A 27613-nucleotide genomic window follows, 5' to 3' on the forward strand; every position below is an offset into this window, starting at 1 on the left:
TTCTTGCTGCAACGAGAATGCAAGTTGGCTGTAGCAAGAAACAAGGCAGAATTAACAGAAAGTTCCACAAATCACAAAACCCATGAAAATACAAAAAATTTGAATTTTATTATTCACAGAGCAAGTATAATCTGTCAACTACTCAAGTTCTTCAACATTGTATATACCTTGAGGCTTCAACAAAGGGAAGATGAGTAGATGATAGCAACTGCAAGAGACCACCGACGACTGGCAAGGAGTATGGCAACGGCAGCAAGGGGTCGACGACGACAATTGATGAGGACCAAGGAAGAAGCCAAGAAGGTTTTCTGGGTTTCAAAGGGAAAAAAGGGGTTGATTTGATGAGTGTATACAACAATCGGGGAAAAGAAAGAAGACAAAATGGGATTAAAGAGGCTAAAAATGAAATTTCACCCCTCCTCTCGGTTTTTCGATCGACTCAGGTGGGGAGGCAGTGTCGTCGGTGACGAACCATGAAGCATTAAAATCGACGATTAAAGTTGACCTCTCAAATCAACAATGAATAACCGAGTCGACTGTGACCGCCAACGTCGATTCCAGTCGGTTGCACGATTGCAACCGACCGGTGCTCTCCCCTAGCTCCAACTATTGGAGTAGGATAAAAACAGCAATAACCTTTCACCTTTCTATCCGTAGCATCATAAACCTCTTATAACTCCCTCTACCTTTACTCCATAACCAGACTAAACAAAATCACAACCTTTCGCTATCTTATTTGGCGTCTTTTGCTGTATAAAGCCACCTCTCCCTCCCACTCTTCTTCCATCTTTCATATCTACAAAAATTGGAAGAAGAAAGAAATCAAAAACAAAAGAATTCGACAATGGCTACATCGTGGTGCTTCACATTGGCCATTTTCGTGGTCATTCTCTTGGCAAGTCCTAATGCTAGTTTGGCTACGATGAATGTGATTGATAAATGCTGGAGAGGGAATCCTCAATGGCGGAGTCAACGGCAACAGCTGGCCACGTGCTCCGTTGGTTTTTCAGGCAAAATGACTAACAACATTGGCAAAGGTGTTATACTCTATAAAGTCACCGATCCTTCTGATGACCCTTTAAACCCGAAGCCGGGGACCCTTCGTCATGGAGCCACCATGACCAAGGGAAAAGTATGGATTACTTTCAAAAGGAACATGCACATCACACTCCAGAGGCCACTTCTCATTAGCAGCTTCACCGCCATCGACGGCCGTGGCGTTAACGTTCATGTTACTGGCGCAGGGTGTCTTCTGGTGTATCAAGCAACGGATGTGATCATCCATGGGTTGCATATCCACCACTGCAAGTCCCAGCCACCTAGCTCTGTGATGGGTCCAGAATCAAAGGTGATAACGCTTGGTCAGATGGACGGGGATGCGATCAGATTGGTCACAGCAAAGAAAGTGTGGATAGATCACAATACGTTGTACGATTCCCAAGATGATCTCCTTGATGTCACTCGTGGTTCCACCGATGTTACCGTCTCGAACAACTGGTTCAGAAATCAGGACAAAGTTATGCTTCTTGGGCATGATGACGGCCATTTGAGAGACAGGAACATGAAGGCTACTGTCATCTTTAACCATTTTGGACCTAATTGCTACCAACGAATGCCAAGGTAATCAATAAGCCCCAAGCCAGAATCTGGGGAAAGACGTGACAATTTTACTTGTTATCTCTCAGTAAACTTAATTATTAAATTGCATATTCATATCACTAAATCTCACTGTAATATTAACGCATTTCAGAGTCCGCCACGGGTACGCGCATGTGGCCAACAATCTCTACCAAGGATGGGAACAATATGCCGTCGGGGGAAGCATGAGGCCCAGCATTAAGAGTGAAGCCAACTATTTCATTGCTCCAAAACTGGGCAACAAGGAGGCAATTAATACCAGCACTAATATTCCTGTTTTGTGAAACACTTGGCTTCGAATTTGAATTAATTGCTGATCCTGAATCCAAATTACATTGAAATAGGTAACATGGAGACAAGGCAACCGGCAGGACAAAGCTTCATGGAAATTCTATTCTGTGGGGGATATATTCGAAAATGGAGCATCTTTCAGTAGTCAAACAGGTCTAGGTGGGGCGAAGCGTTATTATAACCAGGAACAGAGTTTTAAGGTTGCCGATGCTAGATTAGTTAGTGAATTGACAAGGTCATCAGGTGTTCTAAAATGCTCCAGGACCTTGAGGTGCTAAGTCCAATGAGAAAAAGGCTGAACTAGTGCTACACAATAAATTCATTGTTTTAAGTACTTGTTCTAATTAGTATTATGATGTCTGTGCGAGGGAGGGGGCATATTGTAGTTGTCAACTACAATGCAGTCAACACATCTCAGTGTTCTGGCACTGCAAATAATGTACCTTGACCATCAGAACTATTGAATATCTGCTATAAGCCTAATAAGCTTTTGGCAGGGATTAAATTCCCATCTTTAGTTCACCTTTTTCATTTGAATTTATTTGGTTTCAAATTTGTATATTAATTAACAATTTGTGAAAATTAGTTGTAATATATGCATAGAGACTTAAGCTTATATTTGTGACGTAATTTTTTTTTATCAAAATCATGAGATCGAAGAAAAAACACTCAAAAATACGAGACCACGTTGTTGGGAAGGTGGTTTGTTTTTCAAGCAAGCCATTGAAAAAGTCTAATTTAAAGAAATTAGGGAAATTCATATAAATGATATAGAATCAAGAAATAAATAGATAAAAGCTTATATAGCAAAGGAGATTTCGACAAGACAAAAGATAAGGAGACCTGCGCTTGAAGCCTTGAACTAATTTATAGTAGCTCTCAGCACTTAAAAGAACATATTCATTTATATGTGCATGGCAAAAACTCTCAAATTACTGCATTAATCATAAATGGAATAAATACAAATAATCATTTTCTTTGTTTTAAACAAAAAAATAATCTTTTTCTTGAAGATAGAGTATATATAAATCCGTTTTTGATTGTATGAAAAAGCATGTTATATTTTCCCCGTTTTATTATTTTATTTTTTTAATATATTGTTTTTTCTTAAACAATATAATTTGTTGATCTCTTTTAATTAGCTTTGTCGAGTGAATAAAAAAATGTTTGATCCTACACTTAATGAAATCTATAGCACAAATTTTCTATAAATTCAGATTGATTATTGTCACTTATTGACCTTAGTTCCAATGATAAGAAAAATAAGTTATAAGTGAAAATTCTAAATTCAAACTGTAATTACAATTAAAATCTCTATCTTTTTATTATTTTCTCTGTTTTAAAATTTTTGTTCCTTTATTATTTTTATGTATATTGAAACTTTGATTTTTGTGTAATAATTTATAATAGAAATTCAATTTTTTACAATATTGATGTATAATTTTTTTTATCATCAAAAAATGGAAAAAATGAAAAATCAATTTGTAATATTAAAAAATAAAAATATTTTTAAAAACTTAGAAACCAATTTTCCTCTTTATTGCTAAAATATTAACAACTCAAAAAGTTATTGATTCCAACCCTGCCAAATTTCACTACTGAAAAGCAGGATTTTTTAATTTAGTACATGCATGAAGAAGATATGGGGTTTTACACTTGAAACCAGTTCAAACTCCAAAGTCCACACTTTGCCTGAAAAAAATTCATGAAATTTTCCATTTTAAAAAATTATTGTCAACCAAAAAAAGAACTGTAAATTAAGAACCCGAAAAAAATAAATGTCTGCTTCCTCTGTCTCAAAATTAATCATGGCTTGCCTTGCATCGAAGCATGGCTTAGGAGCTTAGAGTTTTATCAAAGCAGAGAGGACCGTGCTGTTAGGTTGCTTGAAAAACCTAATTGGCATGCCCAGTTGTCTCTTGATGTCACTGATCTTTATATAAGTTGTGACCATTTTCTTTTAGGTATTGTAAGTCGGTTTCTTTTGTCTGGGTTTTTTTTTTTTGTTGTGTTTTAACTATTGTTTAGTCAACAGCAAAAAAAAAAAAAAAAAAACTATTTGTTTAGTTTGAGATGGATATGTTTATTTAGATTGAATATTGATTGGGTTTCAAGAATTTTTGAAATGGTGTAAATTGGTATTTCTCCTGGCAAATTACATATACAAGAGTAGAATTTATTGGTATAATTGAATTGAATAAGGTAGCTGGTGGTTTACTGAAAGTATAATTCTGATAAGGGGCAACGTGTATTTGCTGTATCCGCGAGTAAAACTCTAGGAAAAACCACAATACAACAAACTGAGAGCTGCATGAGATCAGAAACATCGTCCCCCTCTTGCCTTTTTACGCCCTTGCTGCGGCTGTTTATCGAGGATATTATATTTCTCCATCATTTTTGGCTAGACGGCTGTGCCTAAGTTCTATTTTGAGGGCTTATTCGTTGTTACCCCTCACTAAGCACCTTTTCCTTTAAAAAACTTCTTTGTCTCAAAACAAAAATGGAGTTAATTCCTAAATAAACTAAGTACGTAGCTCCAACTATTGGTGTAGGATAAAAACAGCAATAACCTTCACCTTTCTATTCGTAGCATCATAAACTTCTTATACCTCCCTCTACCGTTACTTCATAACCAGACTAAACAAAATCACAACCTTTCGCTGTCTTATTTGGCATCGTTTGCTGTATAAAGCCACCTCTCCCTCTCACTCTTCTTCCATCCTTCCTATCTACAAAAATTGGAAGACAAAAGAAATCAAGAACAAAAGAATTCAACAATGGCTACATCTTGGTGCTTCACATTGGCCATTTTCGTGGTCATTCTCTTGGCAAGTCCTAATGCTAGTTTGGCTACGATGAATGTTATTGATAAATGCTGGAGAGGGAATCCTCGTTGGCGGAATCAACGGCAACAGCTGGCCACGTGCTCCGTTGGTTTCTCGGGCAAAATGACTAACAACATTGGCAAAGGTGTTATACGCTATAAGGTCACTGATCCCTCTGATGACCCCCTAAACCCGAAGCCAGGGACCCTTCGTCATGGAGCCACCATGATCAAGGGAAAAGTATGGATTACTTTCAAAAGGAACATGAACATCACACTCCAGAGGCCACTTCTCATTAGCAGCTTCACCGCCATCGACGGCCGTGGCGTTAACGTTCATGTTACTGGGGCAGGGTGTCTTCTGGTGTATCAAGCAACGGATGTGATCATCCATGGGTTGCATATCCACCATTGCAAGTCCCAGCCACCTAGCTCTGTGATGGGTCCAGCTTCAAAGGTGATACCGCTTGGTCAGATGGATGGGGATGCGATCCGATTGGTCACAGCAAAGAAAGTGTGGATAGATCACAATACGTTGTACGATTGCCAAGATGGTCTCCTTGATGTCACTCGCGGTTCCAACGATGTTACCATCTCGAACAACTGGTTCAGAAATCAGGACAAAGTTATGCTTCTTGGTCATGATGACGGCTATTTGAGAGACAGGAACATGAAGGCCACTGTCATCTTTAACCATTTTGGACCTAATTGCAACCAACGAATGCCAAGGTAATCAATAAGCCTCAAGCTAAAATTTGGGGTAAAGACGTGGCAATTTTAATTCTTCTATCTCAATAAACTAATTATTAAATTGCATATGAATCTCACTGTAATATTAACGAATTTTAGAGTCCGCCACGGATACGCGCATGTGGCCAACAATTTCTACCAAGGATGGGAACAATATGCCATTGGGGGAAGCATGAGGCCCAGCATTAAGAGTGAAGCCAACTATTTCATTGCTCCAAAACTGGGCAACAAGGAGGTAATTAATACCAGTACTAATATGCCTGTTTTGTGAAATACATGGCTTCGAATTTGAATTAATTGTTGATCCTGAATCCAATTACATTGAAATAGGTAACATGGAGACAAGGCAACTGGCAGGACAAAGCTTCATGGAAATTCTATTCTGTGGGGGATATATTCGAAAATGGAGCGTCTTTCAGTAGTCAAACAGGTGTGGGTGGGGCGAAGCCTTTTTATAACCAGGAACAGAATTTTAAGGTTGCCGATGCTAGATCAGTTAGTGAATTGACAAGGTCATCAGGTGTTCTAAAATGCTCCAGGACCTTGAGATGCTAAGTCCAATGAGGAAAAAGGCTGAACTAGTGCTACACAATAAATTCATTATTGTTCTAATTAGTTTTTATGATGTTTGTGCGAGGGAGGCGGCATACTGTAGTTGTCAACTACATTACAATCAACACGTCTCATTGTTCTGGTTCTGCAAATAGTGTATCTTGACCGTAAGAACTATTGAATATCCACTATAAGCCTAATAAGCTTTGGGCAGCGCTTAATTTTCCACCTTTAATTCTTCTTTCTACTTGAATTTTTTTGATTCCGGAGTTTCATGTTAATTTAAAATTTGTGAAAAGTCACTATAATATATATTTGTAACGCATTTTTTGAGCAAAACTATGAGATCAAACGAAAAATATCTCAAAATTATTGTGACATCATGTATGTTGTATGAAAAAGCATGTTAATTATATTTTTTCTATTTTATTATTTTATTTTGTAATATATTGTTTTTTCCTTAACTCATATAATCGAGTCTTTTTCCTCATATGGGTAAGACAACATATCCTAGGAACAACTGACTCTCTAAATTTCATTAGAGAGTTTAAGTTTTGTCGTTTAATTCTCTTGATCCCTTTTAATTAACTTTGTCAAGTGAATAAAAAAATGTTTGATCCTACACTTAATGACGTTATAGCACAAATTATCCACAAATTCAAATTGATTGTTGTCGTTTACTGACCTTAATTCAAATGATAAGAAAAATGAGTTGTAAGTAAATATTCTAAATTCAAACTGTAATTACAATTAAAATCTCTATCTTTTTATATATGACCCTCTGTATTCTAAAATTTTTGTTCCTTTTTTAATTTTACGTATATTAAAAAAACTCTGGTTTTGTGTATTAATTTATAATATAAATTCAATTTTTTATTGATGTATAATTTTTTTATCATCAAAAAGTGGAAAAATGAAAAAACAATTTGTAATATAAAAAAATTTAAATATTGTGGCGTTTAACGGCTAAAAGCCCAATCGTCCTCTTTATTGCTAAACTAGTGTAATAAAATATTAACAACTGTAAAAAGTTATTGGTTCCAAGTTGCCGCCCTGACTGAGAAGCAGGATTTTTTAATTTTAGTATTTTATCTTTTTATATTTTTGAAAAAGAAAAAGAAAATACTCAAACCGGCTAACCCCAAACCCAACCGTACATGCATGAAGAAGATAATGGGGCTTGGAACCAGTTCAAACTCCAAAGTCCACACTCTGCCTGGAAAAATTCATGAAATCCTCCATTTTAAAAAATTATTATCGACCAAAAAAAGAACTATAAATTAAAATTAAAGAACCCAAAAAAGGAAGAATGTCCGCTTACTCTGTCTCAAAATTAATCATTACTGATTATCTTTCATCGGCAACCCAAGCCTCAGCTAATCCTCCAAAATTCCCCTGTTTTTCTCTTCTCCAAAAATCTCTTTCCTTTCCGCGCTCTGTTTCTCACTCCCAAAGGAAAATCGTAACCTTTGTTTCTTCTAAATCATCAGAAGCAGAGGAATTGCCAACCGCGGAAGATGAGTGGCTCAACAGACTCCCAGATAAGAACAAGCCCCTTTACTCTCACAGCTTGCCTTGCATTGAAGCATGGCTTAGGAGCTTAGGGTTTTGCCAAAGTAGAGAGGACCGTGCTGTTTGGTTGATTGAAAAACCTGATTGGCATGCCCAGTTGTCACTTGATGTCACTGATCTTTATATAAGGTAAAACTATGACCCTTTTCTTTTTAGGATTTTAAGCGGGTTTCTTTATCTTGGTTTTTTTTTGTGTTTTACTATTTGTTTAGTTTGAGATGGGTTATCTTTATTTTGCTTGAATATTGATTGGGTTTCAAGAATTTTTGAGATGGTGTGAATTGTTATTTCTCCTGGCAAATTACATAAACAAGAATATATTTTATTGGTATAATTGAATTGCATAAGGTAGCAGGTGTTGCTGAAAGTATATTCTGATAAAGGGCAACGGGCGTTTGCTGTATCCGTGAGTAAAACTCTTGGAAAAACCAGAATGGAACAACTTGAGAGCTTCATGAGATCAGAAACATAATTCTCTATCCTTTTTTGCTAGACGGCTGTTGCCTAATTTCTAATGTGGAGCAAATATTCTCTTAGGATTTTGAAGGTTATATGTTCTCAAACCCTTTCTTGTATATCGTTAGGCTAGATGTCATGAGGCAGAGGATGGCAATTGATAATGAGGATTTAGATTTTAGCACTGAACATGAATTTTATTTGATTTTTTAGGAGCTCAAACATGATATATATTTGTAGCTTAAGTTCTAATGAATAACATAAGACTAGCATATTAAATGCATAAATTTTCAGTGCTGTAGCCACGTGTAGACTAAAAGGGCTTCATTATATGTTAAAAGTGATTTATGTAGAATCGTACCAGCAACAGGGGTTGGTAATGGCAAAACTTTAGCTGACTTGACTTAGTTCTGGATGAGGTGAAATTGAACAAATTGTTCCCCAGAAAAATTAAAGTTGAAGGGATGTTCTGCATTCAAAAGCTGAAATGGAGATAGCACAGATCAAGGACAGTTGGGAAGGTTTGGCCATTTCCACGATCTATAATGATAGCACTATTTTTCATAGCACCCTGCTTACAGATCCACCTTAGATTTACAGAGCAAAAACCTTGAATTTTACATCCGCTGCTGGCTTGATGCACATTTTCTCATTTAAGCAGAATTGAGGGAGGGGATAGAAGTTCAGAACGAAGAGGGAAAGGATTCATGCTGGAAAATGATGTTAATAGTTAGAGAGCATGAGAAAAAGCTTTGTGATGTTAACTAATCGAGTTTGTAAAGGAGAACACTTAATTCTCTTTGGACCTTGGTTAAAATCTGATGTTTCTTTATATACCTTGGTTCTTAGGTGGAACAAGCCATGTCTTCCTCTAAAACAAACTGCTACAAGGAATCATTTCTATGTGGTAAAATCCAACAGGAGATTGTTTAAATAATTGGAAGCTTGTCGCTTCGATTATTGTTGATGTTAGTTTTATTTGATTTAATGGACTCATACATTTGAAGGTGAAACTGGCAAAGGGGAGTGAAGAAACACCAGTGAAAAGTGTTATCCATCTTCTCAACTTTTATTAAAAAATTTAATCTATGATTGGACTGACAGGATTGTATCATATGCCACAGGTACTTGAAGAGTGGACCTGGGAATCTTGAAAGAGATGTGGAAAGGAGATTTAGTTATGCATTGAGTAGAGAGGATATTGAAAATGCAATTCTTGGAGGACCATGAAGACCACTAGTTAGTTCCTGCGCATGTATAACTTCACTCAAGCAGTTGCATAGTGTTTAAGATGTCAGTTACTTTTTCCACTTCCTAAACTTTGAAAGTTTCATAGCACTGCAATCTTCTATCTCTGATCCTATTCATTTTCTCCTTTCTGGGTGAAATTATCTGCCTAATTTTTCTTACCCAACTCGCTAAGGTCACATGATGATCTTGTCTTAGTCTCTTAAATTATTGAGCTAAGCAAGTTATTGGCATTTTATGACTGATTGATGCACATTTTATCAAAGATTTCAGATTGAAGGATACATCATCCATTATCATCATGATGCTTCTTTTCTTATTTTCCTAGTTATGTTTCATTCTGCTTTGTGGTGATTCCAGCTAAAACTAATAGCATATAGTTATTCATTCCAAAGAACTTGTGTTAACGGGACTATGTATTTCCATTTAAAAAAAAAACCCCAAAATGTACTGATCATTCAACAAAATGATATCCTGTTGGTGCTCCGTTTTCCTTTATGTATAGTCTCACCATTCAGCACCATGAGAAGTGCTCACGGATTATGGTTTTGAATTATCTCAGAGAACAGGGTACAACTGCTTAGTAGATAAGAAATCAATCACAAGCAACTAGATTGTTCTCCAGCTTTAGAAAGGCATGCTACCTAGCAATGCTAGTCCAGTGTATTTTGGTCTGAATATAAGATAAATCTGGCAGTTATGGGTGACACTTGTCCAGCTATGCAGCACTAGAGAAGTTCTAAGCAAAATGTTTAAAGCAATTAAGGAGACGAGAGAATATAGTTGAGCAGTAGAGATCTGTTGAAAGACAGGCAATTATGTTTCATTGCCTTGAGAAACGAGGAGAATGATGTTTGAAAGCATATACAAAGCCCATAATTTTTTTTCTCTTGAAAAGTCTGACAATCTCGTTCCTCTCCTGCTTTCTCTGAAGCCAAGTGTAGTATCTGTCCTCTGTACTGTAGGTCTTCAGTTACCCAACCGGGCAGATTCCCTTGAGAACATCTGCAAAATCTACGAGAAGAACTTCTGCTCCCTCTCTCCTTTTCCTTTCTAACCCAGCAACATTTATTATTTAATTTATACATCCTACTTCTTAATTGCACATCTTTTCCATCAAGCTGGGCTGAAATGAGTTTGCCTATGAAAAAGTTATAAGAAATTCAATGCGACTCTGCAGCTTGATAATGGGACCAGTATTCCTTGACAAGTTGCCCAAACAGAGAATCTTCTCTTTCCATCAACTTCGTTGGCTCATCGTACTCCACAAGTTTGCCTGAAATTATAACAAAAACAACCCTCATTCATATTGTGATTTTGCTGGGGCAAAGGAAAAAATATATTGTTAAAGCCGATTCTACTATCAAAGGGCCGGCTCCTTATCTGCCTTGTTCGACCTTCAAGCAGGGGGTTCTGCCACTCGGGGCTTGATTGTCCGAGGGACTGATTCCAGGGAAGGGGTGAGTTTAACAAAAATGTAAAAGAAAAACAGCAAATGAGGCAACATAATGCCCATGCATCAAAAGCTAGTGCACATAAATTTGCCTTGGGAGCTTTTCATATCATAGAAAGATGCCTGCTAAGATGAAAGAATGCAAAGTACATTCATATGTAAAGGTCAATTTTTGATTTCAGCATTAAAGAAACTCACCATCACTGATGGCAAGCACCATGGTGCAATCCATCACAGTTGGTATCCTGTGTGCCACTGTGATAACTGTGCAATCTGCAAATTCGGTGCGAATAGTTTTTTGTAAAATCAAGTCAGTTGCATTATCAATGGACGCAGTTGCTTCGTCAAGCACCAATATCCGACTTCTCCTCAAGAGGGCACGGCCCAAACAAAATAGTTGCCGTTGTCCCATGCTCCAGTTTGATCCATCTTCCACAACTGCAGGACCAATTGGTTTTCGTCAGTGAACAGTCACGACAAAAAGAAGAAGCATACAGCATGATCAAATTTCTGAAACTTACCCAAGGAGTCCAGTCCCTCTTCTTTTTCCTGAACAGCGTCTCGAAGTTGGCACTTGTCAAGAACCTTCAAAATGCAGACAAAAAATCAGCCAAATTCACAATATTCTTAGCATCAACAGGAAGCAAGGAATCATTGGCCAACATTCAAACTTTACCTCCCATATCTCCTGGTCAGTGTGCTGGGATAGAGGATCCAAATTGTATCTCACAGTTCCATTAAAAAGAGTAGGATCCTGAGGTATGATTCCAAAACGAGACCTCAGATCGTGAAGGCCAATAGTACAGATGTCGATGCCATCAACTATGATCTTCCCCCCTGCTGGCTCCACCAGACGGAATAAAGCGCTTATAAGAGTTGTCTTCCCGCTGCCAGTTCGACCAACAATACCAATCTTGTGCCCTCCTTGAAATGTGCAACTGATGCCTCGAAGAACTAATGGTGTATCGGGTCGATATCTGATCTGTTTAAATATATTTTCTCAGTACACTAGTCGTTGCTAGATGGAAGCTCTTTTACATATGTAAATGCAAGACAAATTATACCTGCAAATCACAGATATCCACTTTACCCATAGCTGGCCAATTGGATGGAGGACGATTCTCCTCTATCACTTCGGGGGCTTCACTTGGTGTGTACATGTATTGGTTAAGCCTTTCTACAGAAATGATGTAATTTGCTATAGTGCATTGGCTTTGGACTGAAAATACAAGGGACATATTCAGCGAAAGACCATACGAAAGAGTCATCCCAATAAACCCTGCAATAATATTCGTCGGTGTTATAGATTGATATGAAAAAGCCAGTAGCTTAATATTACTCAACGAATTTGTGTCATAAAATCATTCTTCATGAGACTCTTGAATCAGTATAAGAGACTAACAGATCCTTTTAAATAAAATTTTACTATATACTAACCAGAACTGAAAGTCCCAGGAGGAAGCAAAACCATGCAGAAGGCTGCAGAGGCAAGAACAGTAGCACTTAGTGTCTCCAACCGTTGGATCAACCATTCATTTGCTGCAAAACTGTGGAAGAAAGGACTAGCATTAGTGTCAGTGAGGTGAAGGTTCTTAGCAAAGAACCGTTCTTCCTCTTCAAAAGCCCTTATTGTGACGGTTCCTGCTATTGACTCAGCTAGATGGTTTGCTACCAAGGATTTGGTTGTGCCATTTATCCTCATCAACTCTTTTGCAGTGGAAAGGTAATATTTCTGTATACAACCAAAAAAAAAGTTTTCAAGGTTAGTCAAATTTACTCAATGCCATCTTGAATTTTTCAGATTTCAAAGCAGATGAAGCAACTGTTCCTCCCTGCTAAGTCTATCACTTGAAAGAAACTCGTAGTGTGTTACCTGTAAGCAAATTGCTGCATAGATGACTGGTACTGAAACAAATAGGACTTGCCAAGTAACAACAGCCAGAACTCCAAGATTGCTATAGGCATTTATGGTAGCCCCAACAGTAAAGATTAAGCTGAATGGGACGTCAAGATCAACGATGCTCAGATCAACAGATACCTATATGGAAGAAAGAAGGTATAAATGTCAATTAGGTGAATTACTTTCAGTTACGTCAATATTTTGTGAGTGGGATGCTTACCCGACTTAGTATCCTTCCCAGAGGAGTGGAGTCGTAAAATGACATAGGTGCACGAAAAAGGGAATTTAGTAGCTGTGAAAATAGAGATTTTGAAGATCTAATACCCAAGGTAAATATGAAAAGAGATCTACATAGCAACAATAGTGTTGAGAAAAACCCAATCACCAAATAAACTGCAATCAGTTTCAATGGGCTAACATTAGGATTGTCAACACTAGCAGCCATCCAGGAGTTCTGTGATATCTGACCCCCACAAACAAAAGGTGACTAAGAGCAGAAATGGAGAAGAACAAAAAGCCTTTGTCCTGATTGAGGTACTGTATGTATGGCTTAAACCCTATATCTCCTCTTTCCCTTTCTTCTTGCTTGATCAGTTGATCACCTTTTGAAATTTTAAACTGTTTTTCCACATAGCTCTTCTTGATCTCTCTAGTGGATGTTCCATGTTTATCGGAAGAGTTAACTTCAGCAACTCTTCCAGAACCAGCAGTTTCTTTATGTGCATTGACAAGGTCCTGAAATTCTTGACTAGAAGCTAATAACTGATGATAAGGAGCTGCTTGCAGGATCTCCCCATCTGACATCAACTGTCAACAAAATCAACATTAGAACAAAAATTTTTGTTATTAAACAGATTTGAAAGAGTGTTCATAGGGAACAAAGAACAGACAATCTTTTATTGTGGGGGAATATATATTAACCAAAACAGAATTAAAAGCAGGCAGGAAATCGACTTGATGCGTCACAAGTAAAACTGCCTTCCCTGAAAGTGCTTCCATAATGTAGTCCTGCAACAACCAATAAGTCAGCTTTCACCTAAGTTGACCATAAAGCAAATTGCATGGTGACAGTAGAATGTAGTTACATTAAATAAACTTGTAGCTGTGTGAGCATCCACTGCACTGAATGGATCATCCAAGAGATATATATCAGCGTCCTGATAGAGAGCACGAGCAAGTTGAATTCGCTGCTTCTGACCACCACTAAGATTGACTCCTCTTTCACCAATTTCAGTTAGATCACCATAGGGCATCAACTCAAGGTCCTTCACCAAGGAACACCTCTCAAGCGTTTCTTCATATCTTTGCCTATCCATGGCAGACCCAAATAATATGTTATCTTGTATCGTTCCTGTCTGAATCCAGGCTGTTTGAGAAACATAGGCAATCTTTCCAAATGCTTGAATCTACACATTGGATAATGAAGCAGATTACTAACAGTAAGACTAACTTTATCTGCATGGAAGAGGAAACAAGATTAAGCGCACCTATATATATTTAGACCTGCTAAGAAAAGAAGATAAAAGGCAACAATATGCATTCCATCCTTTATATAAAGTATCAAATTTTATGACTTACAGATCCTTGGACGTTAGGGACTTCTCCAAGAATTGAGGCTAACAGGGTTGATTTACCAGAGCCAACTTCTCCACATACAGCCACTTTTTCCCCCATTGTAACGTCTAAAGTTATGTTTCTCAGAGTGGGTTTTGAAGAATTCTCTTCCCAGGAAAACCATCCTGATTTAATAGATATGGCTAAGTCGGCATTCTCCATATGGCGTTTTTGCCGGACGTTTGCACTCTGCAGCTCTGGTGCCTCAAAAAATTTCACAACCCGCTTTAATGCAACCTTCGCTTGAATGACGATCCCAATAACATCAGGTATAGATGTAATGGGATCCTGAACAAGACGTAATGTGGCCACAAAAGTGAAGACATTACTAGCATGCAGAGGAATTTTCAAGAAATAACATGCCCCAAAGGTTGCAGCAGAGACCAAAACAGGAGAGGAATAAAACAGAAAGCCATTATATGCTTTTCGCAACTGCACTGCTGATAACCATTTGTATTCCACAGCCCTTAAATTTTCTATAACTTTCTTAAAATGGCTCTCCCATGCATATAGCTTCAGCACCTTCATGCTTATAAGAGCCTCAGAACTAGCCTTAAGTCTCTCATCTTGTGCAGTCATTAGCTTGCTTTGAAACATGTGCTGTAACTTGGCAAGTGGAGTATTGCACAGGACGGTGAGGATGATAACAACTAGAGCTGCGATCGTGGCTAGTCCCACTGCCCCGAAGAGAATTATTAGAGCAAAACACAGCTGAAGGCTTGTTGTCCATGTCTGATGGAACCAGAAAGGAAACTCTCCAATCCTATAGGCATCAACTGTAACATAATTCGTTATCTCACCACTCGAGTGCATCAGCCTTGCAGCATTGGATAATCTCAATTGCTTCTTATATATTGCTGCAGTGAGCAAAGACCTTACTTTCAGACCGATTAGTCTGGATCGAAAATACCACTGCCTTTGTGACAAAGACTCTAAACTCTTCGCAAAGAAGAGTAATATGGACAACAAATAACCTTCATATTTGAAACTTCCTTTTCCCTCAGCAACCAAAATGAAAGCATTAAGAAGCAGAGGACCAGAAGACACAGTGAGTATCTTAAGCAAAGCAAAAAATCCGGACACCAAAATCTCTCTCCAGTGGCATAATATTATTGTCTTCAAAATAGATGGCTGTGATGATGGTTTGGCTTGCTTTTGCCTGTTCAGTTGCTCTAAAAACAACAAATAGCAGCTTTTTGCTTTCTCTGCCTCACGTAACTTGGGTATATCTTCTTCCTGAAGAGTCTTCTCCCTACCTTTTCTCATCAAAGAATTCAACCACCAAAAGGAGAATTTACTAAGGAATCCAGCTGTGGAAAATGGGGTAACTTGCGCGTTATAATCAACTTTAGCACTGCCATTGGCCTCAGCATTTAAAGGCGCATAAGCGCCATTTTCATTCGTGTCCTGATCACCATCTTCATGTTTATATCCCTTATACGCACATAGCACCAAAAATATTGCTCCAGGTAATGACAGAACATTCAAAACTATATTTACTGTGACTATTTCGTTCAGAATAGCAGCAAAAATGGATAAAACACAAACAATCGCTGCAAATATTAATGCAAGAATCGACAGTAGACGAAGTGGTGTCTTGGGAAGCCGATTACCCCTAAGGCTCACAGTTAAACCCACCAATAACCATGTGCAGCCCTGAAACAGTGCTAGCAACCACCAATTGAAAGGCAATAAAGTCTGAGTTTTCCTCAACTTCTCTTCCAAAATCCAAATGCCAAAGCACAGGTACACCAACCCAAGACAACCATTAAAAACAGCAGAAGCCGTCTGCAAAGCAGAACGATGTCGAAAGCGAGCAGGAATGCCAACTGTTTTCGATGATGACTTCTGAATCATGTTGAATAACAGCATGATTGAGAGCAAAATATCGAAACAAATTATCATCGCTTGATTAATGCACGAAGAGGGATGAGTGAGATGCCAAAAGGTAGAATTGCATGGCTTTCCATCACTATCTGAACAAGCAGGTTCCCCACAGAACATAGTCCATAAATGCTCCATCTTTGCTCTTTTCCTTGATCTTCAAACCTGCATATACCACAAGAATACCTTACAGTAAGAAATTAGTAGAGTAGTAGGACATAAGATCTTCAAAACATCAAACAGAAAAAAGAAACTTTAATCAATTCTAAGAATACTTTACAATAAAAAAGTTAATAAGCAACTATGAAGTCCAACTGTCCAACTCCAAAAAGAATGGAAAGTAATAAAATAAAAAGGATCTTTAAAGAGCAAGCAAGATAGCTTGCAACCGGCGGGCTATCATTAGAAGTAGAAAGATTCTTTGAAGGCAAACGAAAAGCAAAACATTAATGGCCATAAAAAAGAATTGACTGACCACTGATTTAGGGGAAGAACTCAAGATTTGAACACTCAAGTAACATACCTATCAATTGGTCAGAAGACAAGGAACTCAGCAAATGGTTTCCAAAAGACTCTTGTGTATATGCTCCTATCACAGAAACCAATTCAAGTCGAAGCAAATCAAAACCAAAAGTTACCTAAAAGCAAAATCCAGAAAGCAACAAAGGAGGAACCGCCAATCATCAAGAACGTTTCTCGTTATGTTAAACTAAGAAAACTTCAACGTGGGTTCATGAGCAGGTTGTAAAAAGCCCGACATGGTAACTGCATGATTGTATAATATAACCAAAGAAAAAACAATGCTTACGAAATCGATTAATTGCGGTTCGTTGTAAAGCCGGAGGGAAGCATTCAAAGCAAATGATGAATGGAAATAACTGCCCCAAACACAACCCCTTTTATTCTTCTTTTACGAAAGGAATTAATACACAAACATAAAACTAACCAGGGAAATGATTACACGAAACCCGAAATCTTCTCAAAAAGTGTCTCCTCGTATTACAGAACAAGTTAATTTATTAGGATTTGTTTTTCAACTTCATTTCTTATATTCTTTCAGAAAAATCACAAATATTTGGTTTATGGGTCAAAGGCTCTACCTCCATATAAATCTTACGTTTTTTTGTTTAAACAAATTTAAAATTTTTCTTTTTAAGTAAAAAAATATACCTTAATCAATTAATTAAATATTTAAATACTTTTACATAAACCTTAATTGTTACGAATAATTTAATATATTTTGAATGCTTTGAAAGCGAAAAGTGAGAGATGAAGCAAAACACCTATAATTACTATCGCAACCACAAATTTACGTAAAGTAACTTAGGATTTCCCATTAATTTTCTTCGCTGTAAGTCAGTACGGCCTAATTAGTGTGGCCGACGTGGCTCAATTGTACTTTTTTTTATCACGTGGCTCAATTTAATAATTTAAGCCGACATAACAAACATTTTCTGAGCACCAGCCAAGCTCAACGACTCACCTCTGCCCTCGTTTGTCAGAAAATTTTCCTCTCATAGAAAACGCAAGGACCATGTGTTTCTTTATTTTTATTATTATTTTTTTAAAAGCTGCATATTCATTCACAAGAAAAGATCTTTCTTTTTATATTACTAGATTTTACCCCTGCTTTGCACTCGGGTTAAAAAAAATTATTGTAAGAAATGTTTATGGCCAAAAAAGATATAAAATTTTTCATACAAAAGGAACGGGTATACATTCATTTGCACCTATTCAAGTGAAAGTGAATGATCAAAATAAAAATTAAGATCATTATTCACTCTTCAATTTGTTATGTTTGCTTTAAATAAAAAATATAAGGTAATGTTTATAAATTTATACACTGATTTATAAATATAAGCTCATCATAATTAAACATTTTGTAGTTGACTATTCTTGATTTCATTGCTTTAGTGGTTAAGTCTACGGTGAAAATCCTTCCTTTACTGATCAATACTTTTTGGTGGTTAAGGAATATCTTTGTTTTTTACATATTCTCCTTCACCGATTTTCTCTTCAAGTTGAATCATCAAGGTAGACTCCTGCTCAACTATATTTCATATGTCAAAGAAATTGTAAGTAATTAAACAAACTAAGGAACAAAATGAAAAAGAAATGAAATGATATTTGATGACAATCTGAAAGTTTTTAGTCGAGGAGATAAATTGGAGAAAAATATTTTTGATTGAGAAGTGTAAGTTCCCATTCCCTTAAATAAATCATAAATAATTGTAATTTTTAACCGAACAAGTGACAGAAAGTCTGATAATGTGACCATTGGTCATTGCCCGCTTCAAAAGGCCAAGGCAAAGCTGATTAGGGAGTTTGGTTGTTGGCAATACAACTCAACTTCATAATCATCGCTTCACTGTGATCCGTCCATACTTCATAAAGATTAAAAAAACAAAGACTACAGTATTTCATAGATGATTGAAAAGGCATGATGGCTATGAGAAGACTCACCCGAAGAACCAAAACATGAAAACAAATTCAGGCCAGCCACGTCGCCCAGTCGTACAAATCACAGTGGCTTTTTCAAATGCCCATAAACCACAAACTTTCACGTGAGTTTGAAAATAGAGAAGAGCAAGGTAGAAAGAAAAGCAAGGAGGCGAAAAAACAAAAAAACCTAACGCTAGAGTTAAGGGATGTAGGCATGCGGCCCGCTCAAGTTGACCCTTGAACCAAAGCAAGACCAAAGACTTAAAAATCTTCTTGAAAAGGTCACGTGTCAACATCTGGAAGCCCCAACGTGATAAATTGTGGGAGCAGCCCTGGGTCCTCTTTTTATATTAAGTTATAGATTATCATTTTCTTTTCTTTTTCAAACTTTAACTTGTGAGTTTCTTCGTCCAAAACCCCACACCTCTGCATATTACATTAATTAATTGTTGAGCTCTTTGTCGGATAGCAATAATTAGATGTACATGATATTTTCTTGAAAGACAAGTGCACTTTTGGGGCATATCTACGGTGTCCATATTTTATTAGAATATTAGTTAGCAATAATTAAGTAGCAACACTGATTAGTTGTTTTATAATGTTGAGCTCTTTATTGGATACCCTCAACCGTAGGTAGAAGCATACTCTAAGCTCAGCCCACTCCCCATAGGAATTTAGATTATGATTATATTCTTTTATTTGATTCGATTCCTTCTGCTTCCACCAGCGAAAGTACTCTGTCAAAATGAAACCTTGGCTACAGAAAGCACCAAAAAGCCACCATTAACATTTCAGAGCCTTTTGACCCAATATAATTCGACTAAATCTACAGTTCTACCCAATATAATTCGTCCATGTGTAAATAACAATTGGATAGTACTTAATGATAGCTTATTAGTGATTTCTTTTTATATTTGAGGGAAAGGGAATTTAATTGCTCTTTTTTAGAGAAAGATCATGCACCATTCAATTAGTTAAATATTTAAATGTAATCAGTAATTAATTATTAAATGATTCAATTGAGCAACCAATAATTTATTTCAAATTTAGTTTAATTAACTAATTTCTAATTATAGAAATATTGGCTAAAAACAAAGACACTTATCTAGTAAAAATCTAAAAATATAAAATCAATTATTATTTAAAAAGTTACCTTATCTAGTAATTTCAAAATCATAAGACACTTCTCAAAATAATCCCATGAACACTACAAAGAGCAAAAATCTTAAGACTTTCAATAGTAGTACACACAAAACGGAGAGTTTTTAACTATATTTTGTGCTAGCAAAAAGGACAACAATTGTATTTTTTTTTTTCATAATTTTAGCCGAATCTCTCTTGAAAATTACTTCATAAACAATTTTTTCTTTCACATAAAAGGAGTGACGACAAAGAGAGAAAAACGCTTTTTCTTTTTTTGATAAAAACTAGGTTTTCTTTAATTGTAAAAAACTCTCATATAGAAAATAGTTAAAATGTGACTTATATAGTTAAGTTAAAATAACTTCTATTTTGCAATTAAACTCTTAATATTATAACGCATTATAATATTGAGTTCATTACTTAATTAAACTCTTTTAATTAAATCATTAGAAATTAAAATCAAATTAATTTTCTTTATATTTTACGATCAAGGCCTTATAATTTTAACTATTTATAATTATGCTTAAAACTTAATTAAACTCTTTTAATTAAGTTTATAAAAGTTAATTACCTAGCATGTGATTTAAGTATAACTTAAATCATCACTCTGCAAATTTAATTCAAATGCAATAATTATGTGTGACCAATTAGGTTCCTACCATATTGTCAATGAAATTGATTAATGACTTAATTGATTAATATAAATTTCAATAAAATAATTTATAATTAATTTCATAAATCAAGATTGGCATCTAGCAATGTATCATGGCCACCCAATTGTTAAGAGAGTCAAAAGATTTTTTGACAATCTTTCAATGTACAATTTATCAATATAATTCATTCCATCATCATATATCATAGAGATAATAAAAACTTGGTATAGTGTCTACTCTTATTGACTTCCATGTTCGTTCCTACAATTATAACATTAGCTTTATAGAGACTTATGAAACTTTTTAATAATCTCCATGTCGCCTTGGCCAAGAATTTCAATAAGCTAATGTTAACCAAAAACTGATAAGATATGTCCTTTAAAACATTTAGAGTGATAATTCCTATCTTGACCACTCATTTACCTTCACATGCTTCATACTATACCCAAAAGTATCTTGTTTTGGCATCCTTAATTAAGCACCCATAGAGATGTAATTAAAGTATAGCACTCCACATATAAGATAATCTGGTGTTTCAAGTCTAGAAAGTATTTACATGACTGACACATGAGAAGTGTTGTATAAACATTATTGTGTATTACCAAATGCACTTCTCATGGCGGGTTATGTTCAATAAACTTGCTCTCCTAGACAAGCACCTATATTCTAGTTTCTAGTATCTCTATACTTCAATTTATGATATCGATTGCTTATTTTCGAAATAAAGAACATATAATTTACTAATCACTAAGTATCATTAATGTCTAGTCTTAATGATACATTGATCAGGAATATTTTGATATTATACTTTGATGCATAGGTGTAGACACCAGTTTTTTTAAAAAAATAAAAATAAAAAATAATTAAATAATTAAAAAAAACCAAAAAATAAAAAAATAAAATAAAAAAATGAAATGATGAATGAACAGGAAGGGACTGAGCGTGTGCTCAGCCCCTTCCCCAGTCCATCATTACAGGGTATGAAAGCCCCTGAAAGGTAGCCGGATTTAGGGAGGAGTGGTCACCTCCGGCTACCAACCCCTCCTGCTTGCCATAACCTTGTGAAATCATGCTCAGAAGAGCATGATTTCACCTCTGGATTGTCCAAATTTTTGGACAATCTAATTCTTAAAAGGAGGGATTTCAAGTCGATGGGTGGGGGATTTTTTTGAAAGCCAGAAAGCGTAGCCAAAAAAAAAAACTAGAGAGAAAACATTTCAAAAATTTTAGAAAAGCGACAAAAAGAAACATAGATCCAACAACCAAAAATAAAAAAAATTCTAAGATCTAGCAGCCAACTACCCTAACCACAATCAACAATAAAAAATATAAATACAAAAATATATAAAATATAAAAAAATGGGGCTGGAGGGTGATTTTAGTGTATTTTTGGTTTGGTTATTTTAGGAGGACTTTGGGTGTTTGTTGCCGATTTTTTGGTGGGGGTTTTGTGCCGCCGGTGGGGTGTTTAAGTTTGGGGCTACCGTCGGTTAGGAGGAGGGGAGCTGGTTTCGTCGTCAATTGGGAAAAAGGGGTTTGGTCTCGTCGTCGGCAAAAGGAAAGAGTTCAAGAAGCAGATCCGAGCGGCACCGACGGCAAGGAGAGGTCCGATCGATAGTAAAGGAAGGGAGAGTGAAGGCCGACGGCGAAAGGGGGGCCTTGGTTTGAAGCTAGAGAGAAAGGATAGGGTGACCGGCTAGAGAGAGAAGGAGGAAGGTGAAAATAAGGAAGAAAAGAAAAAAAAATAAGCTTTTATACTAAACAGAGGAGAACAAGACGGTGTCGTTTTAGTGGAGTGGGGGAATTGAAAGGTTAAGGCCTAAACGGTGCCGTTTTGAGTGGCTCTACAAGTACCAAACGGTGAGTTTTGAATTCTGCCTTGTGGGCCTCAAGAAGCAGATCGAGTGTAACAGATTTGGGCTTCTGTGGGCCATTGAGCTGGGCTAATCTGAGCCCAGAAATGTATAACCCATCTATTTGGTTTAGGCTTATTTCAATTGATTTTGGGTAAGCTCATTTTGTTAAATAAATTACATTTTTTTGTTGTTATGATTTAAACCATATTAGGAAAAGTTATTTATATATACGTATATATATATTATGAATGCTTCTTTTAATGCTAGAAAAAAAATAAAAATAATGATAGTAGTAATAAAAAATAATAGTAAAGATGCATAGTTTAGAAGAATATATATATAAATATATATACTATATATATATATAAAATAAGAAAATTCATAATAGATTTAGTTTTTTTTAAATATAGTAATAATAATAAATAAATGAGAAGAATAAAAAAGAAAAATGAAATGATTATTTGAGAAATTCCACCTAAGAAAGGTAAAGAGTTGCCTCTTTTAAGTGAGAATTTTTTTTTGAGTGTGAAGTTCGAGACGAATTTTCACCGAAGCGTCGAGATAAATCTGAACTTTAAAATCCTATACCCGTTAACTCAAATAATCGTTGCTAGAAAATAATATATATTAGGAAAAATAAATTTACATAATGTTACATTTGAACTTAAATTAATCTAATTAGTTAATCAGCTTAAATAAATACTACTAAATAGAGTTAATTTAGTCGTTAAAAAAAATAAATTAATTAATTATTTATTTGATAAGCTATATAATCAAGTAAAATATTAATCAAAAACGTTAATTAAAGGATATGGATCTAAATAGAAAACAAAATATAAAAAAATATAAAATTAAATAAACAAATAATCCACAAAAATAAATAAATAAATAACNCCTTGCAAACTTGTGAATGCGAGTTTCTAAGGTATTTTCCTAGGTGAGAGAATACTTCCGGATCCCACCAGTATGATGGGCGGATTCGAAAAGTAAGCTCAATAAAATATTTTCATTTAACATTATCTAGATTTCATGTCATGCATTTCACAATTGCATCACGTGCACGTCAAATTCGTAAAACAAATGAAACATTTTAACTTGTTAAAAGAATCAAAGATGAATTATATAAATCAGATTAAGGAAGCATACAAATGAAATTAATGGGTTAGAATAATATATGATTAAGTGGTACCGTTCGTGGAACGGACGTCACAGGGGTGCTAATCCTTCCCTGTGCCTAACAGTACTCCCGAACCCAACTCTAAATAAAATACGTAGATCAGTTTATCGTTCTTTCGACGAAATTAAAATCAATTTAGGATTTCGTCGAATAGAACTAATTTAATAAGTGACCAATCACACTTAGATAAAAAAGATTGGTGGCGACTCCTAAACAACATTTAATTTTCGTCGGCGTCTAGCGGACGGGTTCCCGGACCCACACGTTACGACAATAGGGATCTCATAATTGCAACTCGTTATAGTTTCCTTACAAGGCATATTAATCTTATGGACTTCATCCAATAGACTTATAACCCATTATAATTAATATCTTATTGATGAAAAAAAATCTCTAATCATTCAACATGAATGATATTGTTACATTATTGGAATGAAACCTTAACCAATTCCAATTGATTACAGGGCTCATCCCAACAACATTATATATATATATACTTATATATATAGTATATATATATATATAATATGTATGTATATGAATATTTTACCTTTTTTTATGAGAAAAAATATTTGACCTTAATTAAACTAGTGACAAATAATTTTTGATTAGGTCTAAATAGAACAACATTGTAATAGTTAAAAATATAATCGTAGCTGCTCATGATTTGAGGCCATATTTCAACCAAGACAAAAACATTGCTAATATTTATATATGAATGGTGGGGGTAATGTCGTAACGTGAGGGTCCGAGAACCCGACCGCTAGACGCGAGTGAAAACTCTATAACTAGGAGTCGCTACCAATCTTTTTTCTAGATGCGATTGGCCACTTATTGACTCGATTCTAATCAACGAAGTCTTAAATTAATTTTAAGCCCGTCGAAAGAACCTTAAATTGGTCTACGTTTTTCTAGGTCTAGGTTCGGGAGTACGGTTACGCCCATGGAAGGATTAGCACCCCCGGGACACCCGTTCCATGAATGTTACCATTTTTAGATTATCCTATTGGGCTTTAATCTTTAAGTTCATTATATTTCCTTACTATTATTCACTTATTTTATCTCCTATTTATTAAATTATTTTATTTGGTTTTAAAATGAAATGTAAATGTGAGGTAAGATGAAATGTATGGCGTGAGATAAAAATATTGGACGAATAACTTTTTTATCAAGGATATTTTCCCGGATCCGCTTTTCATACTGGTGGGACTCGGGATATTCTCTCACCTAGGGAATTATCCGAGAAACTCGCATTCGCAAATTCAACGAATAATTCCCATCATCCGGGTTATCGTACGTTTTTCTTTAAAAAATAATATTTTCGTGAATAATGAACCTAATACGAGTGAAATCCTTTTATTAAAGATGTTTCCCGAGCCCTCCCATCATACTGGTGGGACCCGAGGATATCTTTTCACCTATAAAACTTTTCGAGAAATACTCGCCTTCGCAAGATCCTCGGAAAATCCCATCATCGGGGCTTAACACGTAAACAAAAATATTTATATGCAATGGTATGTATGATGCAATAGAAATATATGTTATGTTTGTGAAGTTTATGCTTATTTTATTTTTATTTTTTTATATATTTTTTATTATTATGTTTTTTTATTTTTCCCATTTTATCTATTTATTATTTTGTTATTTATTATTTTTAATTATTGTCATGGGTATTAATATTTTTGCAAATTTTTATTATTATTATTATTTTTTGGACAAATTAAATATAGCATCTATTTTATATTTATTTATTATTTTTTCTTAAAACTAATTTTTATGTAGTAAAATTTTATTTATTTAAAGTAAAAATCTTGGAATCTCAAAATCGAAGCCCTCCCATCGTATTGGTGGAGCCTTAATTTGGATTCCAAACCTAGGAAAAATTAGCCAGGGATTGCGACTCCTCGCGTCCCGACCAATCATCCCATTATTCGTAAGGAAATAAATTCTTACTTTATTTATAAAAATAATTCTTTGTTTTATACCATTTTCATATATATATATATATATATTTATTTATTTATCTAGACTTAAACATTTATTTATTTCCTATTTGTAATTTTCTATATTTTTCAAAATCCCTAACCATGATAAAACTTTTGATTCTCTTCCTTAATTATCTTATACTTATCATGCTCCTCAACACCACTAGGCCAACCAACAAGTTTATAGAACAAATAAAGGAGAGGACTTTACCTTGTTTGGGCTCAAGGGTTGACCCAAAGTAATTGACCCACTATGCAGCGCCCAAAGCCCGTGTCCTCAGCTCACCAAGCCTTCCTAAAACGCACCGCCCCGGTGCTTGAGCAACTGCAGCTCCCAAGTGCCCCAAAAACAACGACGTCGTTCGAAGAAGAATAACCTTTTGGATGGCCTAATGCGACATCGTTTCAAGGCTCTCAAACCCCAAGTATATAAACTATTTTTTCCTCTCTCAACGTCTCTTTCACTCACTTTCTCTCTCTAGTGACAGCACCCCTTTTCCAGCTCTATCGCTGTCGCTTTTCACCCTTCTTTTTCTGCTCTCTCCTTTTGTCGGTTGGATCCCCACTCTCTCCACCGATCCTGGTGCCGCGGTGATCGGCTTTCTCTCTCCCTCTCTCTATGCCCACCGACGACGGGACCCATAGCTCCTACAGGCCGCCTTTCGTCGAATCTGGTGCAGCGGTGATCGACTTTCTTTCTCTCTCTCTCTTTCTATGCCCGCCGGCCAAAACCCCCCAAAATCTATTTCAAAAGACGACAGGAGACCCAAAATCCACTCCTCCCTAAACCGACGGCTATGCCAACAAAAGAACAACCTCCCTAAAATTAAAATATCCCCCTAAAATGAGCCAAAAAAATCACCCAAAAGACCCAACCATTCTCTCTCTCATTGTACATATTTTCTAATTTTTTTTTGGTATTTTTTTGGTTGTGGATTGGTTGTTTTTGGTTGCTAGAAGGTCTAGGGTATTTTTTATTGCGGCTAATTATTTTGGTTCCTGGTTTTTTACTGATTGTTTAGGGTTTTTGATTGTCGTTCCCCTCTGTGTTGTGCTACAGTGGGGTTTTTATACCCATTCTTCAAGCTTGGTTTAGGTTTCTCAATGGGCATCGTCCTACTACTTTACTAGACGCGAATTTTTCGCGTCTGGCACTGTAGTGGTGCTTGGCTGGTACTAGCAGGGTGTGTCCGCGCTCTGCCAGTACTCTCTCTCTTTTCTTTTCTTTTTTTTATTTCATTTTTAATTAATTAATTTTTATTTTTTATTTTTTTTTATTTGTCTAAGCAAAATTACAGTGTCTACATGTAAACATATCTTTAAAATTAAACTGTGGTATATTTAAAAAAAAACAATAAATATAAGATAAAAAGGCAATAATATTCATTCCATAGCCTAGCCTTTCCACAAAAGAATACTAGCATCCAAAACGTTTTATTTTATGAAATAAAAGTAAATTCATTTATTTGGAAATAAATGCAGAAACACGTTTCAGTGGGTGAATTCAAGCCAATAAACACATAAAGCTATGAATCTATATTGATCAAGGCGTAGTCATTTTCCATTTAGAACTCGTTAAACATAAAACGTTTACCTCTAAATACCATTGGCTGATCAATTAGGTGAAAAACAAGACTAGTTGAACTGTGTACTAGCTAGTTTTCTTTCAGAGGAAACTGTCCATATATAGTCACATTTTACCGTTTCAGGCGTTGTCCCATCGAGTAAAATCACCAGCCACTAGATACACCGAGGAGGAGTTAATCAATTTTTGTTAGATGAATAAAAAACGAAGAGAAATAAAAGTTAAAAATTTTTAAAATTAATACATTACATTTAAACAACAATCAAAAGTTTCATCATAAAAAATAATTTTATATGACATATAAATTAAAAAAAATAAAAAAGAAAAACTTACAAAAAAGTTGTATTCGATTATACTTTCTAGATTCATAAAATATAATGCATAAAATATATATAGTTAACTACGATATATAACATTTTACATAATAATTAAATAATATAAATAGAAAGAAAAAGATAAAAAAAAATTTTACCGTATTCAAGTTTACAATATCATAAATCTTTCTTTTAAAGAATGAAATGTGTTTCAGTAGTTAATTACATAAGAGAGAGTAAAGTAAAATAAAAGAACAAAAAGAGAAGAGAAAGAGA

General features: G+C 35.4%; 4 protein-coding genes across 4 annotated transcripts; 3 read left to right on the forward strand and 1 right to left on the reverse strand.

Annotated features, from left to right (window-relative positions):
• Positions 923 to 2296, forward strand: LOC18605691 (pectate lyase 1). Its single transcript, XM_007038850.2, has 3 exons — positions 923 to 1620; positions 1751 to 1886; positions 1983 to 2296. Exons 1-3 carry the CDS (start codon positions 923 to 925, stop codon positions 2205 to 2207), a joined length of 1059 nt encoding a protein of 352 aa, XP_007038912.2. The 3' UTR covers positions 2208 to 2296.
• Positions 4538 to 6342, forward strand: LOC18605692 (pectate lyase 1). The gene is made up of 3 exons (XM_007038851.2): positions 4538 to 5482; positions 5603 to 5738; positions 5834 to 6342. The coding sequence occupies exons 1-3, from the start codon at positions 4707 to 4709 to the stop codon at positions 6056 to 6058; spliced, it is 1137 nt and encodes a 378-aa protein (XP_007038913.2). The 5' UTR covers positions 4538 to 4706; the 3' UTR covers positions 6059 to 6342.
• Positions 7181 to 9633, forward strand: LOC18605693. Its single transcript, XM_007038852.2, has 2 exons — positions 7181 to 7756; positions 9208 to 9633. The coding sequence occupies exons 1-2, from the start codon at positions 7365 to 7367 to the stop codon at positions 9311 to 9313; spliced, it is 498 nt and encodes a 165-aa protein (XP_007038914.2). The 5' UTR covers positions 7181 to 7364; the 3' UTR covers positions 9314 to 9633.
• Positions 10115 to 17264, reverse strand: LOC18605694 (ABC transporter C family member 10). The gene is given in 13 exon segments (XM_018117374.1): positions 10115 to 10607; positions 10983 to 11222; positions 11306 to 11369; positions 11461 to 11766; positions 11849 to 12063; positions 12222 to 12516; positions 12658 to 12822; positions 12905 to 13155; positions 13158 to 13491; positions 13606 to 13692; positions 13770 to 14090; positions 14263 to 16347; positions 16991 to 17264. Coding segments are annotated over 12 exon segments (4449 nt in total). The 5' UTR covers positions 16321 to 16347; positions 16991 to 17264; the 3' UTR covers positions 10115 to 10494.

Source organism: Theobroma cacao, chromosome 3 (assembly GCF_000208745.1).
Source record: "Theobroma cacao cultivar B97-61/B2 chromosome 3, Criollo_cocoa_genome_V2, whole genome shotgun sequence".
In the NCBI taxonomy this organism is placed as follows: Eukaryota; Viridiplantae; Streptophyta; class Magnoliopsida; order Malvales; family Malvaceae; genus Theobroma; species Theobroma cacao.

What these genes read in the sequence shown, in the direction of transcription:
- LOC18605691 (XM_007038850.2), top strand. Translation starts at nt 923, where the DNA reads ATGAATGTGATTGATAAATGCTGGAGAGGGAATCCTCAATGGCGGAGT. An exon ending in TGCTACCAACGAATGCCAAG is followed by an intron (nt 1,621 to 1,750) that starts GTAATCAATAAG and finishes AACGCATTTCAG; the next exon opens with AGTCCGCCACGGGTACGCGC. An exon ending in CAAAACTGGGCAACAAGGAG is followed by an intron (nt 1,887 to 1,982) that starts GCAATTAATACC and finishes ACATTGAAATAG; the next exon opens with GTAACATGGAGACAAGGCAA.
- LOC18605693 (XM_007038852.2), top strand. Translation starts at nt 7,365, where the DNA reads ATGTCCGCTTACTCTGTCTCAAAATTAATCATTACTGATTATCTTTCA. An exon ending in GTCACTGATCTTTATATAAG is followed by an intron (nt 7,757 to 9,207) that starts GTAAAACTATGA and finishes CATATGCCACAG; the next exon opens with GTACTTGAAGAGTGGACCTG.
- LOC18605692 (XM_007038851.2), top strand. Translation starts at nt 4,707, where the DNA reads ATGGCTACATCTTGGTGCTTCACATTGGCCATTTTCGTGGTCATTCTC. An exon ending in TGCAACCAACGAATGCCAAG is followed by an intron (nt 5,483 to 5,602) that starts GTAATCAATAAG and finishes AACGAATTTTAG; the next exon opens with AGTCCGCCACGGATACGCGC. An exon ending in CAAAACTGGGCAACAAGGAG is followed by an intron (nt 5,739 to 5,833) that starts GTAATTAATACC and finishes ACATTGAAATAG; the next exon opens with GTAACATGGAGACAAGGCAA.